This window comes from Canis aureus, chromosome 2 (assembly GCF_053574225.1).
Source record: "Canis aureus isolate CA01 chromosome 2, VMU_Caureus_v.1.0, whole genome shotgun sequence".
Taxonomy (NCBI): Eukaryota; Metazoa; Chordata; class Mammalia; order Carnivora; family Canidae; genus Canis; species Canis aureus.
In genome coordinates, this window is record NC_135612.1 from 2242304 (window position 1) to 2261012 (window position 18709).

Here is an 18709-nt window from a genome sequence, read left to right on the forward strand (position 1 = left end):
ATACCTGAATGTATCTCTAAAGACTTGAAACTTTTCATTTCTTGACTGTGCCAGGGATCCTAAGGTTACTGAATTGAAATGGAATTGAGAAAAATGCTGCTGAACTATTAAAGGACAGTTCTACTTAAGATCTAATTTTGTATGTGATCAGAGTTGTTAGTAGCTTAAAATAGACTATTATATCAATAAGATGTATTTTTTTTATTTTTATTTTTTTTATTTTTTTTATTTTTTATTTTTTTTTAAGATGTATTTTTTAATAAGATGTTTTATATAAGCCTCATGGTAACTACAAAGCAAACATACACAAAAGGTAAAGAAAAGTGAAATTAAAGCTTATCAAAATGGAAGAATGTCAGTTCACAAAGGAAGACAGCAAAAGTGGAAGAAAGAAACAATAAGATGGCATTATTAATTCATCCTTACCTATCAATAATTGCTTTAAATGTAAATGTACTAAATTTTCCAATAAAAAGCTATTGAGTGATGAATGGATAAAAAAAAAAAAAACAAGACCTACTATATGCTGCCTACAAGAGACTCACTTCAATTCTAAAGACACACACAGAGTTAAAGGGATGGAAAAGATAGACCATGCAAATGAAGTTAGAAAAAGAAGCTCAGCTATACTTACATTGGACAAAATAGAGTAGGTCAAAAACTATAACAAGAGACAAAGAAGGTCATAACGTAATGAAAAATGGGTCAAATCATCAAGAGGATATAGCAGTTGTAAATTTATATGCACCCAACATCGGAGTACCAAAATATATTAAGCAAATACTAACAGATCTGAAGGGAGAAATGGACAGTACAAAAATAGTAGGAGACTTTAATACTCCACTTTAAACAATGTATAGAACAGACAGAAAAAATAAAAAGGAACATTGTACTTAAATTATACTTTAGACCAAATGGACCTAACAGACATTTACATAATATTCCACTTAACAGCAGAATACACATTCTTCTCAAGTGCACATGGAACATTCTCCAGGAGAGATCCTATGTTAGGCTACAAACATGTCTTTAGGAAATTTAAGAGGACTGGAATCATACCAAGTAGTTTTTCCAATCACAATGATATATAAAACTAAAAACCAGTAACAAGAAAAACTGGAAATTCAGAAATATGTGGAAATTAAACAACATACTTCTGAACAATCAGTGGAGCATAGAAGAAATCAAATGTGAAGTCAAAAAAATATCTTGAAACAAATGAAAATGGAAACAGAACATAACAAAATTTATGGTATGCAGCAAAAGCAGTTCTGAGGGAAGTTTATAGTGATAAACATCTAAAGAAAAAAGGATCTCGACCTAACTTTTGGCTTATTTTGTTGTTTATCTAATTCCTTGAAGTATAAAGTTAGCAGAAATAAAGAAATAAGAGATCAAAGTAGAAACAAATGAAATAACAGAGACCCGAAAACACTAGGAAAAGGTTAATGAAACTAAGATCTTTTGCTCTGAAAATATAAAAATATGACAAAACTTCATCTAGACCTCCCCCCTAAAAAAGAGAAAACTCAAGAACATGGTACTATAACAGATACCACAGAAATACAAAGGATCATAAAAAATACTATGAATAGTATTCCAACAAACTGGATAAACTAGAAGAAATGGGTAAGTTCTTTGAACTGTAAAATCTACCAAGAATGAGTCATGAAGAAATAGAAAATCTGAATAGACAATAACAAGCAAGATGACTGAATCAGGAATCAAAAAATAAAGAAAAATCTCTCAACAAAGAAAATCTCAGACCAAATAACTTCACTGGTTAATTATACCAAACATTTAAAGAAGAATTAACATTACTCCTTCTTAAAGTCTTCTAAAAAACTAAAAAGAAGGGAACACTCCTAAACTGATTTTATGATGCCAGCATTACCTTAATACCAAAGCCAGATAAGGCTACTACAAGAAAACAAAAGTACAGGCCATTTACTCTGATAACTATAGATGCAAAAATTTTCAACAACATACCAGCAAACCAAATTCAATAGCACATCATCAAAAGGATCAAATATCATGAAGTGGGAGGGATACAAGGATATTTTAACGTATGTAAGTCAATAAATGTGATACAGCATATTAATAGATTAAAAGATAAAAATCATGATCATCTCAATAGATGCAGAGAAGGCATTTGACAAAATTCAGATTTTTCATCTTTCATGATAAAAATGCTCAACCAATTGGGTATAGAAGAAACATACTACAACAGGATAAAGCCATAACTGACAAGCCCACAGCTAACGTTGTACTCAATGGTGAAAGCATACTACCAGTAGTCCTAGTTAGAGCATTTAAGCAAGAAAATGAAATTAAAGTCAGAAAGGAAGTACTTAAAACTGTCTCTGTTTTGCAGAGGACTTGATTTTATATATAGGAAAACAAAAGAGATCCATGAAAAACTATTAGAATTAATAAATGAATTCAGTAAAGTTGCAGGATAGAAAATCAACATACAAAATCACACTGACAGTGAACTAACTGTAAAAAATAACCTTTTACAAAAGCATCTAAACCAATAAAATACTTAGGAATAAATTTAATCAAAGAGGTTCAAGTTCTGTACACTGACAACTTTAAGGCAATGATGAAAGAAACTGAGAAAGACCAAGTAAATGGGAAATATCCTGTGCCTCTATATTGGAAGATTTTAACATTTGTTAAAATGTCCATACTGCCCAAAGCAATCTACAGATTGAATGTAATCCCTATCAAAATTTCAAAGAAATTTTTCACAGAAATAGGGAAAATCCTAAAATTTGTATGAAATTTGCAGAAGACCATTAGGCAAAGCAATCCTGAGGGCAAAATTGGAGGCATTATGCTTCCCAATTTCAAACTATATTACAAAGGTATAATGATCAAAGTGGTATAGTGCTGGCATAAAAACAGAAATACAGACTAATGGAACAGCATCAAGAGCCCAGAAATAAACCTATGCATATACAGTTAACTAATATTTGACAAGGCAGCCGAGAATACTCAATGGAAAAAAAGATAGGCTCTTCCATAATTGGTGCTGGGAAAATTGGGTATTCACATGCAAAAGAATGAAATCATAAGATTTCAAAATCATAAGATTCCCCTCTTATACCACTTGGAAAAATTAACCTGAAATGGATTAAAGACTTAAATATAAGAATTGAAATTAAAATTTCTAGGGGAAAACAAAAAAAGCACCTCGATATTGGTCTTGGCAACATTTTTTTTTTTTTTTTTTTTTTTTTTTGCATCTGATGTGAAAAACACGAGAAGAAAAACAAAAATAAGCAGGTGGGAGTACATCAAACAAAAAAGCTTCTCCACAGAAAAAGAAACTATCAAAACATGAAAAGGTAACCTACAAAATGGGAGGAAATATTTCCAAACCATCGATGTGTAATAAGGAGTTAATATACAAAAAGTATAAGGAGCTTAATACAACTCAGTAGCAAAAAAAGAAAAAATCCAACTGTAAAATGGTCAAAAAAACTTGAATAGACCTTTTTTCCCAAAGAAAACATACAAATGGCCGTTAGGTACAAAAACAGGTACTCGGCATCACTAATCATCAGGGACATGCAGAGCAAAACCACAATAAGAGATTCCTTCACATTTATAGAATGTCTTTTATGAAAAAGACGAAGGATAGGTGTTGGCAAGAATGCGGAGAAAAGGGAATCCTTGTGCACTCTCGATGGGAATGTAAATTGAGTACAGCTGCTTTGGAAAATAATGTGGAGGTTCCTCAAGAATTAAAAGCAGAACTGCAGTGTGATCCGGCAATTCTACTTTGGGGTATATATCCAAAGGAAACAGAAATCGTTATCTTCCAAAGATATTGCACCCCCATATTGACTGCAGCACCGTTTATAGTAGCCAAGGTGTGGAAGTGTGTCCATGTCTCGGCCACTAAGTGTCCACTGACGGATGAATAAGGAAAGGTGGTACAGACGCGCAGTGGGATATTAGCAGCCGTAAAGGTGGGGGGGGGCAGGTGCCATTTGTGACAGCATAGGCTGACCTGGAGGGCGTGATGCTCAGTGGACAGCATATGACCTCTTCTTACTGTAGCCATTACTCTTAGGAGCAAGAACCATAATAGGCTTTCCTGACACACAGGAGACAGAGACCAAGACAAAATGCCAAGATGGAGGAATTTCATCCCAAAAGAAGAGGTCACAGCCAGGAATGTAATCAAAACAGATGTAAGTGATATGCCTGAACCAGGATTTAAAACAACAATCATAAGGAAGAGTAACGGGGCTTGAACAAAGAAGACACCAGGGAGCCTCTTACCACAGAGATACAAGTCCTCAAAACTAGTCAGGCTGAAATATAAAAATGCTATAACCAAGAGGAAAAACTGACTGGATATAAAGATCACAAGGATGGAAGGGGCACAAGGACAAATACATGATATAGAAGATAAAATTCTGGAAAACAATGAAGCTGAAAAGAAAAGGGAAAGACAATTATTGGATCACGAACGTAGACTTAGGGAACTCAGTGACTCCAGAAGCCATAATAACATTCATATCATAGGCGTGCCAGCAGAAGAGAGGGGGGAAAGGGAGCAGGGTTATTTGAGCAGTTTATAGCTGCCAGCTTCCCTAATCTGGGGAAGGAAATGGACATCCAAATCCAGGAGGCACAGAGAACTCCCCTCAAGATCAACAAAAGCAAGCCAACACCAAGACCTTTTGTCCTAGTAAAATTGGCAAAAAATGGAGATAAGGAAAGGTTCCTGAAAGCAGCCAGAAAAGAAATCCCTAATCTACAAGGGAAGACAAATAAGGTTAGTAGCAGATCTCTCCACAGGGACCTGGCAGGCCAGAGAGAGCGGCGTGGTATCTTCCGCCTGTGGAATGGGAAAACTATGCAGCCAGGAATTCTTTCTCCATCAAGGCCGTCCTTCAGAATAGAAGAAGAGATAGAGTTTCCCAGACAAACAAAAACTAAAGGAGTTCATGGCAACTACCCAGCCCTGCAAAGAATATTAAAGGGGACTTGGAGTGGGAAAGACAGACCAAGAGTAACAAAGACTCAAAAGGACACCGACTTCACAGATAATACAATGGCACTAAATTCATTTCTATCAGTAATCACTCTGAGTGTAAATGCTCCAATCAAAAGACAGAGGGCATCAGAGCGGATAAAAAATAAGATCCGTCTATATGCTGCTTGCAAGAGGCTCATTTTAGACCTAAAGACACCTGCAGGTTGAAAGTGAAAGGATGGAGAAGCATTTAACCGGCTATTGGACATCAAAAGAAAGCTGAAGGTGCCATCCTTCTATCAGAAAAACTAGATTTTAAACCAAAGACTGTCACAAAGATGAGGAAGGGCATGGATCATAGTAAAGGGGTCTACCCAACAAGAAGATCTAACAATTGTAAATATGTGTGCCCCAATGTGGGAGCACCCAAATATATAAATCGATAGCAAACTCATCGATAACAATACGATAATAGCAGGGGAGCTTAACATCCCACTTCCTGCAATGGACAGATCATCTATGCAGAAAATCTACAAGGGAACCATGGCTTTGAATGACACGTGGGACCAGATGGACTTCACAGATAGATACAGAACATCCCCCTCCCAAAAAAAAGCAGCAGAGTACACATTCTTCTCTAGTGCACATGGGACATTCTCCACAATAGATCACAAACTGGGTCACAAATCTGGCCTCCACAAATACAAAGTGATTGAGATCATACTGTGCATATTTTCAGACCGCAATGCCATGTACTTGTCAGCCACAAGAAAACATTTGGGAAGACCACAAATACATGGAGGTTAAAGAACCTATTAAAGAAATGAGTGGGTCAACCAGGAAATTAAAGAAGAACTAAAAAAATGCACAGAAACAAATGAAAATGAAAACACGATGGTCCAGAACCTTTGGGATGCAGCAAAAGTGGTCACAGGAGAGAAGCACAGGCTGCCCCAAGAAGCAGGCGGGATCCCAGGAGGGGCGGGGATGCCCTCAGGCTCCCAGGGGCACTAATGGAGGAACTGGGCCCGGGGAGAGTACGCCACACCCCGCGGGCCGAGCTCCCTAAAGGGCTGGAGTGCGCGCCGCCCAGGGAGCAGCTCAGATGGCTCAGGTGGGCTCCACGGTGAGGGAGCAAGAAATGACTCAACACAACCTAACCTCACACCTAGAGGAGCTAGAAAAGCAAAAGCAAATAAAGCCTAAAGCCAGTAGAGGAAGAGAAATAATAAAGATTAGAGCAGAAATAAATGATACAGAACAAACAAGAGCAGCAGAAAAGATCAATGATACTAGGAGCTGGTTCTTTAAAAGAATTAACAAAATTGATAACCTCCTAGCCAGGCTTATCAAAAAGAAAAGAGAAAGGACCCAAATAAATTAAATCACTACTGTAAGAGAAGAGATCACAACCACCACCACAGAAATACAAACAATTATAAGAGAGTATTATGAAAAATTTATGCCAATTAATTGGGTAATCCAAAAGAAATGGATAAATTCCTAGAAACATATGAACTACCAAAGCTGAAACAGGAAGAAATAGAAAATATGAAGAGACCCATAACCAGCAAAAAAAAAAATGATTTAGTGGAAAAAAAACAAACCTCTGAACAAACAAGCCCAGGACCAGATGGCTTCCCAGGGAAATTCTACTAAACATTTAAAGAAGAGGTAATACCTATTCTTCCCAAACTGTTCCAAAAAATAGAAGTGATGGGTGTTTAGGAGGGCACTTGTGTTGGACATGGGTATTACATGTAAGTGATGGATCACTGAATTCTCCTCAAATCAATATTTCACTGTGTTAACTAATTAGAATTTAACTAAAAATTTGAAGAAAAAAATTAAAACAAAATTTAAAAATAGAAATAGAACAACTTTCAAACTCATTCTCTGAGGCCAGCATTACCTTGATTTCAAAACCAGAAAAAGACCCCACTATAAAGGAGAATTACAGGCCAATATCCCTGATGAATATGGAAGCAAAAATTCTTAACAAAATACTGGCGAATGTACTAGCAGTACATTTATTCACCACAATCAAGTGATATTTATTCCTGGGCTGAAAGGGTGGTTAAGTATTTGCAAATTAATCAATGTGATACACTAAATCAATAAAAGAAAGGATAGGAACTATATGATCCTCTGAATAGATGCAGAAAAAGCATTTCATAAAGTAAAGAATCCATTCTTGATAAAAACCTTCAAGAAAGTAGGGATAAAGGAAACATACCTCAACATCATAAAGGCCATGTATGAAAGACCCAGAGCTAATATCATCTTCAATGGGGAAAAACACAATCTTTCCTTTATGGTCAGGAACAAGATAGGGATGTCCTCTCACACCACTGTTACTCAACACAATAATAGAAGTCTGGGCCTCAGCAATCAGACAACAAAAAGAAATAAAGGGCGTTCAAATTTGTAAAGAAGAAGTCAAACTTTGACTATTTACAGATGATATATTTTAAGTAAAAACTGTGAAAGACTCCACCAAAAAATTGCTAGAACTGATACATGAATTCAGCAAAGTTGTAGGATACAAAATCAATTGCACAGAAATCTGTTGCATTTCTTTACACCAATAATGAAGCAGCAGAAAAAGATGAAATACTATTACTATTTACAATTATACTGAAACCCGTAAGATACCTAGGAATAAACCTAACCAAATAGGTAAAAGATCTGTACTCTGAAAACTATCGAGCACATGTGAAAGAATCTGATGACACAAAGAAATGGCAAACATCCCATGCTCATGGACTGGAAGATTAAATATTGCTAAAATGTCTCTACCACCCAAAGCAATCTACACACTTCATGCAATCCCTGTCAAAACACCACCAGCACTGTTCACAGAGCTAGAACAAACAATCCTGAAATTTGTATGGAACCACAGAAGACCCCAAATAGCCAAAGTAATGTTGAAAAAGAAAACCAAGGGTGGAGGTATCATGATTCCCAACTTCAAGTTCTATTACAAAGCTGTGATCATCAAGACAGAATGGTACTGGCACAAACACAGACACGTAGATCAAGGGAACTAAAGAGAACATTTCAGAAATGAACCCACAACTATATGCTCAATTCATTTTTGACAAAGCAGGAAAGAATATCCAATGGGGGGAAAAACAGTCCCTTCAACAAATGATGTTGGGAAAGCTGAACAGCAATATGCAAAACAATGCAACTGGACTGCTTTCTTACACCACGCACAAACATAAATTCAAAGTGTATGAAAGACCTAAATGTGAGACAGGAATCCATCAAAATCCTAGGGAGGAACACAGGCAGCCTCCTTGACACTGGCTGTGCCAACTTCTTTCTAGACATGTCTCTGGAGGCAAGGACACAGAAGCAAAAATGAACTATTGGGATGTCATCAAGATAAAAAGCTTCTGCACAGCAAAGGAAATAATCAACAAAACTAAAAGACAACCTAAACAATGGGAAAGGATATCTACAAATGACATATCTGATAAAGGATTAGTATCCAAAATCTATAAAGAACTTATCAAACTCAATGCTCAAAGAAGATGTAATCCTGTTGAAAAAAAGGGGCAGACAACATGAATAGACATTTTTCCAAAGAAGACATCCAGATGGCCAGCAGACATGTGAATAGATGCTCAACATCACTCATCATCAGGGAAATACAAATCAAAACCACAATGAGATATCACCTCACACCTGTCAGAATGGAGAAAGGGGGGAAGCCTCCTATAATGTTGGTGGGAATCCAAACTGGTGCAACCACTCTAGAAAACAGTATGGAGGGTCCTCAGAAAGTTAAAAATAGGCCTACCCTATGACCTAGCAATTGTACTATTAGGTATTTATAAAGAATACAAAAATACTGTGTCAAAAGGGGCACCTGCACCCCAGTGTTTACAGCAGCATTATCAACAATAGCCAAATTATAGAAAGAGGCCAGGTGTTCATCAACTGATGAATGGCTAAAGGAGATGTGGTGTGTATACACACTGGAATAGGACTCAGCCATCCTAAAGAATGAAATCTTGCCATTTGCAGCAATGTGGATGGAGCTAGAGAGACACTAATCATCGCTGGGTGGGAGGCGAGCGGAGTTGAGCTAAATGCATGAAGGGAATGAAGGAGGGCACTTGTGATGAGCGATGGGTGTTGTGTCTTAGTGCTGTATCTCTAAGTTCTGTTCCTGAAACCAATAGTAGACTATTGTTAACTAACTAGAATAAAAACTTAAAAATAATAATAATAAAGATCATCTTGAAATAGTCTGTGAAAGAAAAATTGCCCCAGAGATTAAATGAAGACGACTTTATTCAAGTCTTGGATAGAGGACAGAGACTGAATTCAAATCCTCTGAGACAGAAGACAGGAGGATTTTTAAGTGCTGAGGGGAGGTAGCCGAAAAGCTGTAGTGGATGTTAGAGGAGGGGTGGTCAATGTGATAAGGTCGTCGGTGCTTGCTGTCACTTTCAAACTTAGGCTCCTACTCTACCGCAGAGACTAGAAGGTAGAGGCACTGTCTTTATTGATTGCATGGGATGGCCAAGGGCCTAGGGTGAGGAAGAGGTTTGTCGAAGGTTTATTAGTCAACCTGAGGGGCAAGTTAAGGCTTTCTTGCTCAGTTGGGCCTTGTGTTCTACAAGAGAAAGACAGAAAAGACACAGGAGAAGGTCACGTGAAGACAGAGACACATGGGACTGTTATGTCTGTAAACCAAGAATGTTAGCCATAGAGGCCAAGAGAGGCATGGAATGTGTCCCTCCACCACCCCACCCTGCGGCTCCAGGGGAACCAACCCTGCCAACATTTTGATTTAGGTCTTTTGGATTCAAGAACTGTAAGAAAATGGATTTTTTTAAAAAGTCTATCAATTTGGGGTCATTTGTCATGGCAGACCTTGGACTGTTACACGAGGCTTTCTAACAGGTTTCTCTCCAGTTCCCATTTAACTGCAAACATCAAAACTGTACATCTCATCAATGACTTCATTGTTTTGTCCTCTATTTTCTTTTATTTTTTCCTTTTTTTTTTTTTTTTTTTTTTTTAGCACCAGCTAAAAGCCATGGCTGCTTCCTCTGCATTCTTTTTTTTTTTTTTCTCTGCATTCTTTGGATAATGCTGATGATAAGGATAATACAGCTGAAATGTGGCTAGTGTTTGCCCCATCAAACATACTTTATGCTTTATTGTTTATTTTCCTCATAAAAACATAAGGCAGGTACTATTATTTTTAATATTTAAAATGAAAATACTGAGGAACAGAAGGATTAAATAGTACTAAGTAGCAGAATGAAAATCTGCTTTGAGATCTGACTGCAGGGCTCACGTGCTTAACCCATTTCCTTTATTTTTGTTTATATTACTGAATGTTTATGTCTCATGTTGCCTCTATTATAAATATCTACACATTTTTAGTACAAACTATTCAACTGAGATAACTAAAAATCACAGATGCACAAGGATATCCATTTAATCTTCCTATTTTAAAGGTTTTCTAATATTATTTACATTGTAATACATTTCTTTCAACTTTTATAATTCAAGAAGGAATTGAGGCAACTTGCATGAATACTTTTAACCTTTAAATAATTTGAAAGTTCTGTCTTATTTATCTTTTCACAGCATTTAACACAATTCTTTGAATGTCAGAAGTGCCCACATTTTATTGAATGAATATAGTTAAGCCAAGTACCAGCCCCCAGTGGTCTCCCAATTTCCAGCATTCTAGTGCCATATTTTCCTTCAATCTTTCAATAGAATGACTCAGGCCTCTGTTGAACGTACCGTGGGAAGCCCATTGCTCTTCTTCCCCACAATACTTCTGAATCTTATGAATTAGGAGAGGGGACCAGCTATGTTGACCTACCACTTGAGTTGTTTTCCTCTGAACTCCTCCTATTGGCTTCATTCTGTGACTTGTCCCCTGAGATTGTCACCCTCTTGCTGCCCTGGATGCTGTTCACTGTTCCGCTGACAGAAAAGTGCCATCTGGTAGACTCCTACTCATGGCCTGGAATGTAAGGGGGATGAAAGCATATCACAGTTTTCATTTATTCATTCAAAAATCCACCAAACACACAGGCACTCACTGAGTAGACACTCAGTGTCTGGTGGCACTGCGCTGGACACCGAGGGGACCAGGGGACCAGGGGTAACCAAATGAGAGTCCTCACCTTCAAGCACTTCATGCTCTAGTCAGGAAAACAGAAGTCCCACAGGTGCACAGACCAATATGAAGTTACAACTGAGTAAGGACAAGGAAGGAAAAGCCAAGGGTAGTGGGCTTGAGTGGTGGGTGAGAAGAGCCCTGGAGAATGGAGGAGAGCACATGCAGACAAACCATAGTGGCGTGGAGCAAGGAACACTGCAGCAACTGCGAAAAGCCCATGTGCTAGGAATGCATAGGCCTCGGCCAAGAAGGGAGAGAAATGAGTCTGGGGAAAACATGCCAAGGCCCCTTTACCAGCTGCACAGTCTACTTCAGGCCTCTTCAATGACAAATGGGATCTCAATCATAAAATTAATTGGGAGTTATGAACACTTCCAAGTGCAGGATTGACATGATACCCTTTGTATTTTGGGGAAAAAAAATTCTGGCTACTGTATACAGACAAGAATTAAAAGGGTGAGGCCTGGTGGATGCAGGGATTCCCAAAAGGAGGTGTGGGTGCAGGTGAAAGATGATGGTTTAGAGCAGGGAAATGTCAGTGGAGATGAAGATAAATAGATTTGAGAAGCATTTGGTGCAGCATAAAGCAAGAGGACCTGGTGATATGAGGGAAGCATAGGATATCAAACATATAAAGCTAGCTAAAATGGTAGAGGCAGCAAATTGAAAAAAAAAATTTAGACTCTGCAGTCTTAAAAAGTGATCAGACTTTTGACCATGGAAAATTTTCATGAGCTATGTCTCTTCTTGGTCTCCTAAGAGCTTTTACTTTAAACCCACTCTCTTTCCTTTAAAACCACATTGTCTGCCACCATTTTGTTGCTTTATGTATTTCTGGACTCACAATCATTTCTTTATAATAACTTTAATATAATACAACTATTACATGGACAGTTTAACACTAAATCCCCACTACTTTGGGGCCTAGATTTGCATTGCCAACACTTCTATTGAACTGTCACTAAACTCTCTGCCATAGTTTCACCCTTAGCACTACAAAGGCCTTGGAGAAGTACTGAAATCAAAGTTTTGTTTTTTTTAGTATATCTTAGAGCAAATTCTTAGGCTTAGACTTCCACCGGAACTTCCAGGGTCATGGAGTTGTATATGGCTGTGGGCACTTTCATCTCCCTATTGAGCAAAATTATTTCAGGCTTCCTTAAATCTTCATATCCCAACATCTCCTGTGTTACTGACCCACTGTAGTATTTATACAGGAAAAGATGACCTTTTTATTATTTTCTAGTCCTCGTACTATGTATCATTCTGTACCCATAATAATGTTAGTTTAGGGTGCCTGGGTGGCTCATTCAGTTAAGCATTTGCCTTCAGCTCAGGTCATGATCCTGGGGTCTAGGGATGGAGTCCCATATCGGGCTCCCTGCTTAGTGGGGAGTCTGCTTCTCTTTCTGCCCCCCGCCCCCTGCCCCACTCGAGCTCGCTCTCCCTCTTACCCTCATGCTCTCACTCAAATAAATAAATCTTTTAAAAAAATGTCAGTTAAAAAAAAATAAAAATAAAAAAATAAAAAATAAAAAAATAAAAAAATGTCAGTTAAGGTATCCCAAAATGACTTACAGAAATTAAAAGCTATATATAATAGTCTACAAAGAATAAAGATAGTACTTTATGTTAACAATTTAGCATCAAAATGCTTAGTAACGAAATGACTTGCAAATCCATATATCCCTTGGAGGAGGAATATCTAGACCTAATATTGGCTCTGTTCTTGTGCTATTTTGAAGGGAACGTCCTTTTCTATCAGAACATCCCCTGTTTTCTTATCCGGATTTCTTCACCAAGGCTGATGAAGAGTTGACGAGAATTGTTGACCATCATGTAAGACTTACTTCCTTAAATTAGCAGCAAAAGCTTTGTTCTTTAAAGGCACTTTGAATTAGAAAGTGTGGTTGTGAGATTGAAACATTAAGATGTGGAACATACACATAAAACCATGATTGGGCTTTGCCAAACTTAATTATATCTGACTGTGCTATCTATTTAGTTCAGTGCCTTTATTGGTTTCCATAAAATTTGGTTTTCTATCATTTGTGAGATACTAGCCTTATCCTGTTTCCTGAATTCGTTACTGATTTCTTGTGACAAGGATCTGATATTGAACACTGATTTCTTTTATAGTGTAGTTTTAATAACAGAACAAAAATCTTTTGACTCAATTTTTGGTGACCATTCTTTACCCTTGAAATGTTAGAGGGACTTTAATTACTTTTTCTTGGTATGAGTTAAACAAACAGTGGCAATACAAGGCCATTCACTTAATTAAGACACTTTAATCCATTGAGCTATATTGAGTCAATTATTTCTTATAAAATCATTTCATAACTGCTTCTTTTTAGGAGTTGAGTTGGAATATGAGAGAAAGTATTTATTTTCTGTTTTTCTTTGAATACAGAATGGTCTAAATAGCATACAACATGTGTTTTAAATTAATTTTATCACCAGCATTTCAGTATTATGTATCATAATACTATTTATATTTCCATGATTAATCACTATTGAATTAGTGATCTTTTGAGAAAGAAAAATGATTATTTCAGTTACAGATTCCACTGAATAGTTATCATGTAGCTAACATTGAAGTGACTCTAGCAAAAGTATTGGGATTTGGAGACTGGAATCACAAAACGGGAGCTGTGGTATTGTTCTTTTATTCACTAATGAAGTTTCTGCTAAACCAGTATATTATATATTCAGGGCATTATCAAGAATCGGTAAGGGTTCGTAAATTACAGCATCTGTATTTTACTATTCACCTCAACTAAATTATCTAGGATAGATTACAAGGGATAGGAAATTGCCAATGTGTATATATAAATATATGTAGTGTAGTTTTAAAAACAGAACAGGGGCACCTGGGGGGCTCAGTGCTTGAGTGTCTGCCTTCAACTCAGGTTGTGGTCCCGGGATCGAGTCCCGGATCGGGCTCCCCGCGGAAGCCTGCTTCTCCCTCTGCCTGTGTCTCTGCCTCTCTGTGTCTCTCATGAATAAATAAAATCTTAAAAAAAAAAAAAAACTCCACAGAACAAAAGTCTTTGACTCAATTTACAGTGACCAGTCTTTACTCTTGAAAGATTAATAAGACTTTGATCACTTTGTAATTAAACACATCTTCCTAGGGCTAAAGAGACAGAGGACATTCTTTTGAATGGTAGAGAGGAGGCCAGGAAATAAAAAACATTACCTTTTTTGCTTTCCAAGGATAGGTAATTGCTGCCTTGGATCTGTTGATAGTGTATCCAAATTGTTTGATATGTGGCTAGCCTCAGCAAATAGTTTGTAGTATTGATTTGGGAAGGTTTGTGGAATTCTTTCCAAATACTACATTTTTAAAAAATAATTCATGTATGTCTCATTTCCCTTCAGAGAGCTTCAGCAGTAGTGCTCTGTACATATATTTGCTTTTGTATTAGTTAATGTGATCCTCCCAACCTGTAAAACATATCAGTAAAAATGGTAGTATACAGTGCAGTTACTTGCCCAAGGTTTTGAGGTTAGTAAGTGACTGAGTCGGCACGCAAAACCAGATTTCCAGACTCCAAACCCACCTTTCTATTCAGGTTTTCATAGTTGCTTAATTTTTTGGTTTAAAATTCCTAATCCAACAGGGGTGGAAAGGTGGAATCTGTGGTATTGATAAGAAGCAAAAACACGCATAGACTCCAAGTTTAACTGTCCCATGAAGTCAATTGAATTTTATCAAGTGGCGACAATAGGCAAACAGTCAGGCACATACCTCTAATTATTACATCAGCATATATTAAGGTGCCTGATGCACTGCTGGTATTCCACAGCCTGGTGATCAAAACCTGACGGAATGGGCTAAATAAAGCAGTAAATGGTGCTTCTGTTTCCCATCAGCATCAAGCATACCTATGTCCTGCTTGCTGCATTCACAACTGATGATAATAATGGCAGATAAAAGTAAAGACAAGACAATGGTTTAACCAGATTGAATTTGTCATGTCAACAGAGACATAAAGGGGGAAGAAAAGTTTACTTTTTTCCCGGGGATAACCGAAAGAAGGATCATAATATGATGGTGAATTTCAGCTATGCCACCTTCTCATACCAGCGTTACAGAAGCCACCTCCCAGGCATTAGCAATATACACCCCATTACTGCTTTTGTACATGCTGTTTGGGAAACCAAAGAATTCTATTTTACTGAGAGTTCTTAAGAATTAGTCCTCTGTTGATTTTTCACAATGATCAAGGTCACGAAGTACAGTGAAATCTCTCCTATAAGGTAGATTAGTTGTCTTTGTTTATAGATATTGTCATTATTACACCAACTACCACTCTCATGCTACAACATAAAATTGGTCATTTTGCCAAACAGTATTATTTAGTTTGTTCTATGACAAAAATTATATGTCACAGATGGGTATTATAGTTATCAAGGTAACTTTGTATTTCTTATGTCTTTAAAATTTAACTGGGGGTAAGAACAATGAAGAATATAGTTTTATTAAAATCTCTTGTTCAATATTTACTCTGAGTATGTTTCAAAAGGAAGGCTACTAAGAGATTTGATGTGAATTCTGTGGTTTAGTCCTGCTTATTAATATCTATATACCTTAAATAACAGTTATAATCCATAGCACTAGTTTATAGTAATTTATAAGTTAATTGATAGGTCATCAAGAATAGTTTGGTTGTCTGTGAGTACTGGTGGGCTTAGGGTAACAAAACAAGAAATAAGCAAAGGTAGGAAGTGTCTTTAGAAATTTCCAACATTTCATGCTGAGGTCATTCTCCTCTGGACGTTTTTATCCAGCTTGAAGACAGATTATCATCTCTTTCACCACTTTGTTCATTAAAGATAGAGGGAAGAAGGGTCCTCCTGATGATGTTTGGTTGATTTATGGTTCTTACTTCCAACTACTGAGTTTTAGAACTTTTGCCTCCAGATAATGCTATTATTGTCATTAATTAACATGTTCAATTGAGGTGAATCCCTTAGAAGTCTCCACATTTGTCTGTTACAGAATCAGCATTTGTCTTCCCTTTAATTTCATTTTCCACTTCATCTACAATAATATCAAAATTGTCCTTCTGCCTTAATCTGGTTTTTCTTTTTACTTTGGCTTGATTTTTCACTTTACAATTCCATGATGTCATGTAAATACCAATATTGATGAAGAAATGAAATTCCTTTGTAATATAAAAAGTAAATCCTATTATTTCTTCCTTTGAATTACTATTATTAAAAATGTTAAGAGGGAACACCATCTTCTTTTTCTCTTTTTTGAGGGGAGGGAGTGAGATAGCCTCCCTGAGTGTGGCCAGTGTTTTTCCAGTTATGGTTGGGTTCAAAGTCCAAGAATCTCTGAGAAAAACTGAGGAGATAATTGGATAATAGGATCTGCATTTTGAGAAGCTAAAGTAATTTTTTTTCATTTTTTTCATGGAAAATCATATGACACTTTCTCTCTGTGACAGTGGCAGAAAGAGCTTGAGATTCGACAGAAAGAAGATGCAGCATGTGAGGCCCAAGAACGTAAAGACAAAGAGTTACAGGAAGAAAAACACTTCAGAGAAATTATGAAGAGAAGAGAAGAAAAACTCCATAAGCAAACCAAACCCTATGAACTTCCTCCTAGGACTGAAGTAGTTTCATTAGAAATAAAGTGACAAACCCCACAAAGAACTGAAGTTCATATAACAGAAATTGCATGAAAGAGACCAAGATAGCTAGATGTTAGCAAACATTTCTTCTAATTAACTGGAAGCCATTTCTTAGGAATTGTTATCCTAGTGCAGACTTTTGAATAGTTATACCTTAGTCCTAAATTAGCAGTTCTTACTTGCATTTGAGTGAAGTGATTCTACTAAACATTTTCAAAAAAATGGCTAGAGCTTTTCATAATTGACTTTTTTCTTGTGATCATACAGCCTATGTAATCAATGATTCTCAGAGCATTGGTTTTCAGTGGACAGTTAGATGGAAACGAATTGCAAATTATTAATGAGCCACATTAAGAATTGTTTCTTGAAAATAGAATGCGCACCAATGGATACTCCTATATTAACTATTATACAAATTAAAGAAGTAAGGCACCTGCTTGGATTTGTATTTCCTTCTCAACACCACATCAAACTATATGTCAGAAACTTGAATTTGAAAAGATGCAGTAGAGAAACAACTTTGGACAGATCAGTCATCTCAAGATGATTTGGTCTTTGGTGGATACCAAAGGAGCTCACTGAGAGGCACAGGTTTTACCTTTTGTCAGAAGAGTTTATGAGGATGGGTGTGGATGGTCTTGGAAGGTACAGGAACACCTACCGAGGGATTCAGCCAATTAGGAGTCATTTTTAAAATCGCATTTCAATTCTTCTGTAACTCCCATTCAATGGATAAGAATATTGGGTTGGTGTTCCCATGATGGCTCACGCTCCTTTTCTGAAAAATATAGATAATGATCACACCTCAATTTCTCTGATACTCAAAAAACAGTTACTTTGTAGGGGGTGTTAAACTCAAATGCCTACCAGCTTAGGAAGGTAGCATAAGTCAAAGGGGCCATGGACTACCTACCCCACCCAAGTAGAGTTCCCAGCTACACTAGTCTTTCAAGAAGGAGATCTTAAATAGGGTTACTTTTTAAAATAAAAGTTGTTAAGTCTTAAAAACGTTGGCAACTGACTTCTTAAAATCACATAATTTTGGGATAAATTTGTGACCCATATTATGTGAATTGACAGTATCATTCTTTAAGACAACAATAACACCATAGAAATATGGAAGGGAGGAAGGGTGTCTTCATTATATGGATTCCCAATAGGGATGTTTCAAATATATGTTGCTCTCCCCAAACCTTTTATGTCATCCTTGTCTCCTCTTACGGAGATTAAGTCAGTTCTCAGAGACAGTACCTCCCAGTGCACCTTTCCAATGAAGGTATCTTCATTAGTCTGTGCTTTCTTCACATATGAAAGGAAATCTCTCCTACAGCAGGCCAGTCAGTCTCCTTTTCCTGAATTTCATCCTGTGGAAAATCTTGCTCCATCAACTATTCAGTATCCCCCTTGAAGGAACGAATCCCTTATCCCTCACTTCCACCCACAGTTTTCTACCGTCCTTCCATTCCAACTGCTCTCTCCTCGGCCCTGCAGTGGTAGCAGCCTCACCAGCCCGCCCTTTTAGGTCATAACCTTTCTGATAGGTTGTGAGAGAGGAAACCCCTGGGCTGGGAGTTGTGGGCAGGGAGCTCTGGAAACTTCACTACCACTTAGAAGAATGTCAGCAAATCCTGCTGTTTCAGAACCACTTTCACACAAACCTGGTGCTTCCAATTCCTGCACCATTCAGGTGCTCTGGGGCATGGATTAGCCTGCCTTAAGGCTCCCCCACTGCAGGCAGGTTTTTTTATTATTTTTCTACCCTGCTTAGTCTGTTCCCACTTGTTCATCTGCTTCCTGACTTCCACAGTTTTCTTAGTATTTCCCAGTGTACTATCGTATTTTCTCCTTATGGATTTATGCCTTTAAAAAAAGTAATTCTTTTTCTATCATAGTAGTGGAGAT

General features: G+C 37.2%; 1 protein-coding gene and 1 long non-coding RNA gene across 18 annotated transcripts in view; one reads left to right on the forward strand and one right to left on the reverse strand.

Annotated features, from left to right (window-relative positions):
• The window catches only part of TMEM232 (transmembrane protein 232), a 246090-nt gene that overhangs the window by 197506 nt on the left and 29875 nt on the right, over positions 1-18709 (forward strand). For 9 of the 15 annotated variants that reach the window (XM_077861718.1, XM_077861771.1, XM_077861736.1 and 6 more), the window contains 2 exons: positions 12905-12998; positions 16622-17244. The exons of 3 other annotated variants lie outside the window; for them this stretch is intronic. In XM_077861718.1, the coding sequence (XP_077717844.1) occupies positions 12905-12998; positions 16622-16813 (286 nt within the window). In that variant the 3' untranslated portion in view covers positions 16814-17244. Of the gene's footprint in view, positions 1-12904; positions 12999-16621; positions 17245-18709 lie in introns of those variants that run through there. 3 more of the 15 variants (XR_013359436.1, XR_013359437.1, XM_077861768.1) reach the window with 2 other exon arrangements.
• Positions 1-18709, reverse strand: part of LOC144291937 (uncharacterized) — an 84085-nt gene that overhangs the window by 48952 nt on the left and 16424 nt on the right. For 2 of the 3 annotated variants that reach the window (XR_013359484.1, XR_013359489.1), the window contains exons 2-3: positions 17469-17585; positions 10857-11000 (exon numbers count right to left, since the gene is read on the reverse strand). This is a non-coding gene — a long non-coding RNA (uncharacterized LOC144291937). Of the gene's footprint in view, positions 1-9361; positions 9627-10856; positions 11001-17468; positions 17586-18709 lie in introns of those variants that run through there. The other variant, XR_013359490.1, reaches the window with a different exon arrangement.